Raw genomic sequence first — 9,984 nt, 5'->3', positions numbered from 1 at the left:
GGTTAAAATAAAACCAGTATAAATGTGAAACATTTTATTGACAATACACATCTACACTAAACTAAATTATTTACACTAAACTTGTAAATATAAAGTAATATGTACACAGATGCTTTTTGACCTCAATTAAGGCAAAAAAAAACTATTTTCACTCTCTATTAAATTACATGGTAATATTAGAGTTATCGCGTACACGACAATGATTGTCGGACTTAAAACGGAAACAACTTTGTTCCTAATAACATTATGAGCAAAATCAATATTTCACATAATATAAAAAAAATATTTCTGTAAAAAAAGATATTTTCTTCCTATTCACGAAACAACGCAACAACAACAAATTATAAAGCCTAAATCACTAGAAACTTGGGTCCTAATAAAGTTAAAATTAAAGGTGTATATATGAACATTTTGTACTTTCACCGATAATGCGGTGTAAAACTTTAAAAAATAATAAAGTCCTGTATAACGTCAGTATTGCACCAGCTATAATGCTAAAAAAAAAAACTAATCTTCTTTCGGTAGTACCAAGCACTTTGTAAGTGTTTCGATTAGTTCATCCATTTCCGGCAGTTCGGCGCTCCGCACATGCAGGATATTTTGTTTTGGTCGTCCTCAATGTCGAATTTATAGTCGTACGCCAACTGGAAAAACACTCATAAGCAAATGATATTGATTGATATTTTTAGGGAAATGGGTCAATGTCGAATTTAAAAAATCTAAGTCACTCTGAAATTAAACTGAGCCTTCTAAAACTGCCACCATAGGAATCTGCTGAGGCCTCTCTAACTTTGTAAGTTGTGAAAATTATCCATCAATCTTTTGACTAATTTTACTGCTAACATTCCTGTACTTACTTCTTCGCCCCTTTGAATCCGTCTCTTGGCAAATATGATAATTTTAAGATCACGATCAATTTCCACCGTTTCTGCGACGCAATTGGGATTGCACGAGTGATTTATGTAACGCGCCAATCCCCCGCTCAGGGTGGCATCCACTACCCGATCATCGTCCAGTCTGAACATGTAGATGCCTCGATTCTAATGACAAAAAGCCCACGTAAACACCGTAAACTGTACAACACAGGCTAATATTTACCTTGGCCTCGTATTGTTTTTCTCTACATTCCGATAGTTCCGTTCTGATTACCTCCCCTATATACTCAATGACCATGGTGTGCTTCTCCAAGTCTCTAGCTGCATACAAACCCAGACCTTGAATTTTCGATCTGTAAGAATTAAATTAAGTGAATAATTTCTCTTTAGGCAATTAGGGTACAGTAGAGTGTGCCATAAGATGTCAGGTGACAAATTGCTAGAAACCAACCAAGTTTACATTAATAATAGACTTACCTGGCCAAAAAGACATTATTTCTCCACTCCTGTTTCATTTTCTTGTACTGCGAACTCTTAGAATGAACAAACTGTTTACTGTAAGGACACACGCTTTCCCCAAAAGACGTTGGTGTAGAAGGACTGGCCGAAGACGGGCCAAATATCGGTCTCGACGAAGATCCTGTTGTTCTTTGGGTGTGAGGACGTTTCCAGTGTGTTTGGTGTCTCAATCGGGGCTCTGTCCTTGCCGCCCCAGTCGGATTAATTGCTAACGGCAGCTCCAATAACGGATTCCGCCCGTACTTGATTTTGTAGTCGGCTAAAGTTTCAATGCCCGGTAAACTTTCCAGTACGCGGACAATAGCCGGCTCGGTTAAACCGAATAGGTCTTCGCCCGATATAAACTTGGGAAACATTTGCAAACAGTGATTTTCTCTGCGGATGCCGGCGACTTTTTCCAGAATAGGCAGCCACGCTCCTCGTGGCGTTTGTTCCTTGAATTCCACGTCTTCTTCGTTGTATTCCTGCACGAGAACACGGAATTCCGGTCTGCCTATATTGTCGTGGATCGAACAAACGTAACGGCAACGTTTGTTTAAGTGACGCATACTCCAGTAGAACCGGATTATTTTGTATCCTATATGAACAAACAAACTTGAATAGCTTGATATAATTTAAATTTCAATTACATTTAAATCAAAAATTTTTTCATTATCACTTCCTCAGGCATCTAATGACTTTAATTTAAAAGCTGCTTGGTGCATGTCTAGTAAGAGTAACTAGGCTAACTTTAAACACAACATTGTGACACGACGATGCTATAACTTTTGTACGTCTAAAGTTCTAAAACTATATATATATAAACCATCTTTATTTCCGAGGAAAAAGTCTATCGACCTATCGGTCTTTCTGCCAATGTTACAGTAACAAAACTTAATGTACTAAATATTTGTTAAAAAAAAAAAAAAAAAAAATATAATGTTTTACAAGGAAAAGGTTAAAATTAATAGTTCGTTTTTTTAGGTAAAATGTTCCAACAGAGTATATTGAGGAAAGGCGTAGCGAGATTGTCTATTTGGTCTTGTGAGGGAGATGGGGTTTATAATTGTCCAGTTGTGGGGGTTGCCTTTCCATTTTGCCTCTAGTTTCGTTAATCGTTCTGTTATTTTTGTCATTTGTGTCCGTTCGTAGAGTAATTCGTTGGTTGGGTTATGTAGCGGGTTTTGAGGATGTCTAATCTTGGTTACTAGTCTAAGTGCAATTTGTTCTGTAGTTTGTATGTGTTTTTTTGTTTTGCTGGTCGCATTAACTCTTAGTATGTGTCCGTAGTCGAGTAGAGGTCTGCAAATAGATTTGTATATTTTAGTTGCAGTTTTTGTGCTTATACCTCTGTTCTTGTACGTCAGGGCTCTGAAATGTTTAGTTCGTTTAATAATTTCAGTTCTCACATTTTGTGCATGTTTTGTAAATTTAAGTTTTTGGTCAAGTGTTATCCCTAAGTATTTTATTTCTGGGCTTGGTGTAGTTACATTACCGTCTGTTGTTATTGTAGGAGAGTTGTCTTTTATTTTGTGATTTGGTAAGAGCAGTTGGTTTTTCGTGGGGTTTGGTGTTAATCTCCATTTGTAGAACCATGCCGTCGTGTGGTTTGTTAATGTCTGAAGCTCCTCTACAGCTTTTGCCGTAGTTTTGGCATGAACTATGAGTGCTGTATCGTCAGCATATTGTAGAATGTAGTCATGTTTGCTTATGTAGTTTTTGTCAAGTAGATTGTGGTTGTATATGTCATGACAGTAGATATTGTAGAGGAGGAGTTCTAAAACTTTTTACGTTTAATGCTATGTTGTCAACTAGTAATAAAAATATAACTTTCTAGGCATCAATTAAGTAACTATCTTAATAACAAATTATCTTTAAAAACTATAAAATCAAAATCTGTAGAATCTATGGAGATCTGAAATCAGTAGTTTATTCGAGTTTTTAAAAAACCTTGCTATTATAAACCTTGCTATATTATATCGTTATTTGTAACCTGACAGTAGTGTGATATCGTTAAAATCGTTGGGCAAATTAGCTGAAAGTAACATTGTTAAACATGGCAGGTATTTAAGGGGGTAGTATCAGAAACAAAACATTAATTAAAAAAACCTATTTGACCATTATTAATATCCTGATCCTACCAGCTTTTAACTCTGCGTATTTTGTATGAATAAATAATGATGGGAATTCTTTACAAAGATGTAACAACTCTCCAATAGTGACCGTTGGTTTAGACAGGTTTCTAAGCAAAGTATCATCATCAATGTTGCTATAAAATCAGTTTAGATATTATTAACTGAAATTTAGATATACCTATACAATTTGCGGATTTTTGCACATCAAGAAATAATAAAATCTACTGAACTTACCTATCGGATAAATATAATTCGGAGTATGGAAGTTCTGCAGCTGATGTGGCAACAGCTGTCCGACATTCAAGAAAATCAAACCGCCCACTCTCAACAAATTATTAGTGTCCGAGTGATGCATCACGGCCGCCACCTGCCGATTCTCGTCCCTATTAACGTACACCCGTCTGCCCACCGACAGGGTGGTCAACTCGTTGTCCTTCTCGTTTTTAGGCACGTGGGCTGTACAAAACACCGTTTTGTTCTTGAAGAAAACACAATTGTCGCGGACGGCGCACGACAAATGGTAGACGCTAGTGCAACGAGTTTTGAAGCAACGTATAGTCGCTCCGAATTTGCTGCAGTGCACGCAGACCGTTGTCAAACTTTGTTGAACAGCGTTCTCCAGATTCATTAGGGCTCCGTTGACTGTTTCGTAGACGCCGTCCGACCAAAGGGCGCAGTTCAAATGAACCCATTTGTCCACGTCGAAGTTTAGTAAACGAGCTGGACCGTCAGCGACTCCATCTCCGATCACTATAAAAATTAACAAACAATTTATCTCCAGGACATTACATTTTTGCTTTCAGATCAGACCAGAAAAAATTATGAATATTTTTTAGACAGAATGCCATTCCATTCCAATGGTATAACCTTGATTGCGATTCAGAAGTTTAGCATGGCATACTATGCCTGATTTTTTTATAAAACATCTTTTTCAAATCTGAAATTTTCTTCATTTAACAGTTCCGACGACGGTAATAGTGGTATTTTAGACACCATGTATAATTTAACTCAAAGAACTAAAACTGGTTTTAAAAAAGAATACTTACTCTGACAAAACATGCATTTCCTGGTATCGTCGGGTATTTTAGGCGGAGTGACGGTGATACCCATCTGGTACAAAATTTCCATAATTTCTTTGTCGGTGGGTTTTTTGTTTTTGAGCACCGGTTGCAAACAACCGGGCGTCCAATACTTGTAGGTCAAATTACGGTGACTTTTAGTTTGCTCGCCCTGCTTCAGTCCGAATCGGTTCCCTGGCTTAAATGCCGAACCGAAGAACTGTCCGAAATGATTTCTAGGTTCCTCTTGTCTGTTGTCGACCATTGCTCGGTTCGCTTTTGTTTCGTAACCGTCCAACGTTTGTCGTTGGGTTCTCAACGCTTGCTTGTCTTTTTGAGATAGATGGTCTATTATTGCCGCTGCCTAAATTGTGATATTATCAACATCAGTAATATTGATGAGCAAATTACAATAAAACAGTCATACTTTGAGCTGATTAGCTATACTAAAAAAATATAACAAACCTTATCTTCGGGTATAGAAGGAGAACGGTGCATCAAAGCGAACTGCATATAACAAGCCGAACTGCAAAAGTACAGTTCCTCGCCCTCGCTAAGCAATTCAAAGTCTTTAGCCAAAAATGGCAGGTCGGACAGCTTTTTCCTTATTAAATCGTTCAAAATAACGACGTCGCAGTGTTTGCAGAATTTGGCGGCCCCGTTCAGTATGCTTTGGATGTCGATAGGAGCTAGAAAGTGTGAAAAAAGTGAATAAGTAGTAGGTAAATACTAATTATTTCAAAAATAATACTATTTACTGTAATGAGTCATATAAATGATTTAGCTTGCTAATATCAATAAATTCCTATATATAGTAAAGTGGATTCAAAACTGCCCATTGCCTTTCAATGATATGAAGACTAAAACGTGACCATGACAGAGCGATGGTAAATATTTTTTGATAAAAAGATCACATATAAATATCATACATAGGTATGTGTAAACTTTTATAACATACAAGTCAAAAAATCATCCGACAACACAGCATTCAATCTCCTGTCTTTATCAACTGCATTTATTATGTCCACATGTGCATAATTTGCAGCACTATTGAGGTGTGATTGGTCAGAAAAAAACAGCAAGCTGAATTTTTTTGACTGAGATTTTTGCAAATGTTGCTTTAGTGTTTAATGGGCTATTGTAATTTGTTGGGCACGTAAATAAGTCAGACCCAATCGTAAACAACATAACCAGCTTTTTTCCGCATGCAATAAATTATTACTTTCTACGCCTGTTATTTTACAACTTACCTCCTTCTTTGCCGTCTTTACCCTTTGTACGATACATTCCCAATTTCTGCCCACTCGGTGACGTAGTCTTATCCACTATCTGATAACTGGTAGGCGGAGGAATCTGCAGTATGTTAGCCAAATCCCGTAACACCCCCACTATATCTTCAGCAGCTGAAGAAGTCAAAGTCAAAGTCACTTTAATATTGTCCGTTTCTTTAGTTGGAGTAGGCGGAGTCGACACCGGCTTCATCTTCTCCTGTTCCGACTCTTTGAGAACGTTCTCCTTGTTCTCAGCTTTGATGGCACTCTCCTTCAGATACAATCCGGCCGGTTTCAACCTAATCGCAATAGGTTTGATCAACGGAATCAAAGGAGATTTTCTGGACTGCAACTCTACGTCTTCATCTTCATCATCGCTGATCAGCTTCAACCCCAAATATCGGTCAGAGCTGTCTTTAGCCTCGCACTCGGGGCTGGAGCAGCTAATCACTGAGTCGGGAGTGTCATCTCTGGAGAAGACATCGAACTTTTTATCGTCATCCGAGTCGAAACGTATCAGCGGAAATTCTTGATCGTAGAAACCACGTTGAGTGGATGCAGGTGGTTTTTCTGGGATAGGTTCTTCATCCCCATAGGGTTTGGTGCTGTAGTAATCGGCGCAGTCTGGAACCAAAGCGTTGCCGTAACTTCCCACCAAATCACCGCAACGCGGATCAAAAGCTTTGGTGCCGATTTTGCTCAAGTCTCCAGATCCAAAAATTGGCATAACCCCGTAATTACGCATCAAAACGGGTTCCGACACCACCATAGGAGGTAAATGTCTAATTTGGTTCAACACAGTGTCTATATAAGAATCATAGTCCTCTTCCAGTTTAGAATTCTTTCTGGGTCTCTTATTCGGTTTACTGTTTTCCTTGTTGAGCAACTGGTTCTGTCGCCGTTTTTGATTATACATTCTTCGTTTCTGTTTCTTCAGCTCCTCCTTGTCAAGAATCTTGTCCTGAGTCACCTCTCCGGACTCTGCTTCCTCTTTGATTTGCCCCACCTCCATCTTAACACCCTGATCAGATATGTTGGAGTTTTGCGACGTTTCATCCAACAACTCTTTTTTCACCTCAACCAAGCCGTTGTTTGTATTGTTTTCTTTTTTGATCACCAGAGGGGGCGTTTGCAGGCTAGAGTCTTGGCTGCACGACGATCGTGGGGTAGGCGGAGAGAGAAGTTCATCTCTCATTGGTTGAACGCACTTTTTCACGTCAATGTGCAGCTGTTGATTGGTTGACGTCGGCGGTACGGATGCGGTAGGACTGGACACAAATGAGGTTTCGCGAATCAGGCTTCGCCTAATTTGAGTTTGGGCCACTGTGGTGGTCACGATTTGAGGTTCTGACTTGATTACTGGTGGTAATAAAGATGACAATGTGGGTTTTTGTTCAATGATGTTGCTGGTGCTAGAGGGCGCTGATACGGTTATGCTCGTTGTGGTCGTGGGAGGTGGAGATTGGGTACTGGCGCATGCTGTGTTTTGCAGAAGCTTCTTTAATAGCACGTTTTGTGAATCTTCTCCTTTGTTGACTAAACTTTGATGGGTACTAAATGCAATTAAAAATTAGTTTTTTGACTATAGGAGAATAAATAACAGTAAACTGCTCACCATCCCAACCGAAGTATTTTTGAACACTTCTGCTTGGAGGCAAAAATAGATTTAAAAAAATATAATTGCATGCAAAGTAGAAGTTCGTTGTCTCGCAGTGGAAGTAGATAAATACCAAATTGAAAAGAACACATAGTCTTAACAATAAATTTATTTAGTCTTAACAAATATGAGGGTCATGTTGACCATGCCTTTTATTTGTTAAAGTTAAATAAATGTATTGTGAAGAAGACTTTATGTTCTTTGCCATTTGGTAATTTTATGATTGAATAAAATTTAAGAGAATACCTTGCACCGATAAGGATGAAGAGCAATTTAAAAACTGTACTTAACATAACTTTTCTATTTTTGTGTGGTAAACCAGAAAAAACTTCTTAATTTTCATTTGTTGACACTTTTCATAGGTTTAACATACCTGGTAATGGCACTGAACTTGCTGCTAGTCAACTCTTGCTTGATACTGCTAACAATATCACTCTCACTGGTGGCAACTTTACTCTCCTCGCTCTTCAAGTCTTTAATATCGTCCAGAGACTTGGTCCTTGACTTAGTCAGTTGCGTGTGCAGTAGATTAGTCGAGGTCCGGAACGAAGACGAAATCACCGAACTTGAAGAGGTTGAGGTGACTATCCCCGAGGTATTCGCCGTTACTGCTGCTATGATAGCGTTAGGCTGAGCCTGTGCCAAGGCTGGAGAGAAACTGGTTCTGGACAAACTGACTGGAGTGGCCAGAAGACTGGCCGCTGTTATAGTGTCCGCCGATGGTTTTGTGGTTGGGGTGGCAGCTGGCTGGTTCTGCAGCATTGCGGTTAACGTTAACGACGTCTTTTTAGGCGCTTCTTGCGGTTTTTCCTGTGGTTTGGTTGCTTGAGGTTTTGGCTTTGCTATGTTAGGGACAATCACTGGAGGTTGGATCACTCTAGAAGCCACCACAGTAGAAGATGCTGAACTGACATTAACGACTTTCTGGCCAGACTTGACTAGAGTTTCCACGTTTGACGTGTGAGCAGTGGAAGTGGTTTGTATAGTGGACAATAGAGTACGCAACTGTTGCGACGCGTTGGCCATGTTAGTGGTTAAATCAGCAGGCTGTGACAATGGAGACAGTTGGGGCATCGTTTGTTTTTTACTCTCAACCGGTACTTCTTTGGGTTTTGTCTGTTTTGAGTCCACTTCTGAGTCGGTGTGTTGCATGTTCTCAATCATATCCAGAACATCCTCAAAAGACTCAAACTCTCTGCGACGGTTCTCTTCCAACGCTTGAAGAGCTATGTTGTCCAACATTTGTTCTTGTGATGGAGTTGGTGACGGTATGGAAATCACTACTGATTTGTCTTCATTAGACCCGTCGAAAGTACTTAAAGTTTCCGTGGCAGTTATTTGCATCTCCTGGATAACTTGAGCTGTCATTTTCAATTCGGGTGGGGCGTGGTGGATTATAACCGGTGATGAAGATTTCGTAGCGGATTGAGTCAGGATTTGAACTTTTTCTTTTTGAGTCTCAACGTTTTCACGCTTATCCGTTAGGATTGTGATTTTTTGGCGTTGTATCAAACCCTCAGGCTTCACTACGTTCTTAGCAAATAACTTGGAAGCAGACAGTTCGTTTTTCATTTTTTCTTCAAACACATTCTTCTTTTCGTCGTCCATAGAACCGTTATCTGGAGACACGGAATCGTCATCAAAAATCTTCTTGGGCAAACTCCCTTCAGGTGCTGATAGAGACAAGGACGAAGATGGTTTGTCTATCACTTTAACGTTGGGTAGTTGTCGTACTGCGCTGGCACTGATTACAGGCACTGTAAACTTCGAAGGTAGAATTGAAGCAATTTGTGAATTAGTGGCGCTGACTATTGTAATCCCCTGTGAGGGCAATTTAGAGCCTTGAACACTTAATATGTTGCTGCGCATCGCATTGTGTGTCAGAATAATGCTAGTCAACTTTGAGTTAGCGTTACTAGTTGTAATCTTCGAGGTTGGAGTGAGAATCAGCTGCTGCGGCTCTGAACTCAACTTTGAGTTCTGCAAAATTGGAGTGGCCGCAATGAAAGACACTTTGGCTAAATTGGAAGGTCTGGTCACCACCACTTGACTTTTTTGACCGGGAGGAAAACTGTACACTGTCTGCTTTTCCGGTTTGGGTTCAACCATCTTCAGTTTCTCCTTTCTTGAACCTTCATCAATCAGTTCTTCAAAGTCCTCTTTAGTTGAAATTTGCTCTTCGGGTGATTTGGTCGACTGATCGATTATCACAACTTCGGACTCTTCAAAGGGCTGCGTGTTCTCGTCATCTTCTGGTTCAGTTCCGTTATCTTGTTCCGGTGATTCGGAATTTTCAGTGATATTTAAAATATTGTACTTTTTCAAAGAACGTTGATCTTGCATTATAAATTCATCGTCGCTGGTTGTAGGACTACGTATCACAATATTAGTATATTCTTCTTCCATTTCGTCTTTGTCAGAATACTGTAATCCGCTAGGCATGTCCACCTATAAAATAACAGATTTTAAAAATATTATGATGGGCAATAT

The 9,984-nt window shown here is 39.4% G+C and overlaps 1 protein-coding gene across 3 annotated transcripts in view; it reads right to left on the bottom strand.

Moving 5' to 3' along the window:
* Window positions 1-21: 21 nt before the first annotated feature.
* Window positions 22-9,984, bottom strand: part of LOC145731486 (histone-lysine N-methyltransferase 2C-like) — a 31,618-nt gene continuing 21,655 nt past the window's right edge. For all 3 annotated transcript variants that reach the window (XM_081983295.1, XM_081983304.1, XM_081983302.1), the window contains 9 exons: window positions 7,868-9,942; window positions 5,817-7,390; window positions 5,032-5,255; window positions 4,555-4,930; window positions 3,743-4,258; window positions 1,353-1,971; window positions 1,099-1,228; window positions 858-1,040; window positions 22-644 (listed from right to left, as the gene is read on the bottom strand). In XM_081983295.1, the coding sequence (XP_081839421.1) occupies window positions 552-644; window positions 858-1,040; window positions 1,099-1,228; window positions 1,353-1,971; window positions 3,743-4,258; window positions 4,555-4,930; window positions 5,032-5,255; window positions 5,817-7,390; window positions 7,868-9,942 (5,790 nt within the window). In that variant the 3' untranslated portion in view covers window positions 22-551. The remainder of the gene's footprint in view (window positions 645-857; window positions 1,041-1,098; window positions 1,229-1,352; window positions 1,972-3,742; window positions 4,259-4,554; window positions 4,931-5,031; window positions 5,256-5,816; window positions 7,391-7,867; window positions 9,943-9,984) is intronic.

Source organism: Ips typographus, linkage group LG1, assembly GCF_016097725.1.
Source record: "Ips typographus isolate SLU linkage group LG1, UJ_Ityp_2.0, whole genome shotgun sequence".
Lineage (NCBI taxonomy): Eukaryota > Metazoa > Arthropoda > Insecta > Coleoptera > Curculionidae > Ips > Ips typographus.
Note: the sequence above shows the minus strand (reverse complement) of the source record. Positions and strands in the feature narration are given on the sequence as shown.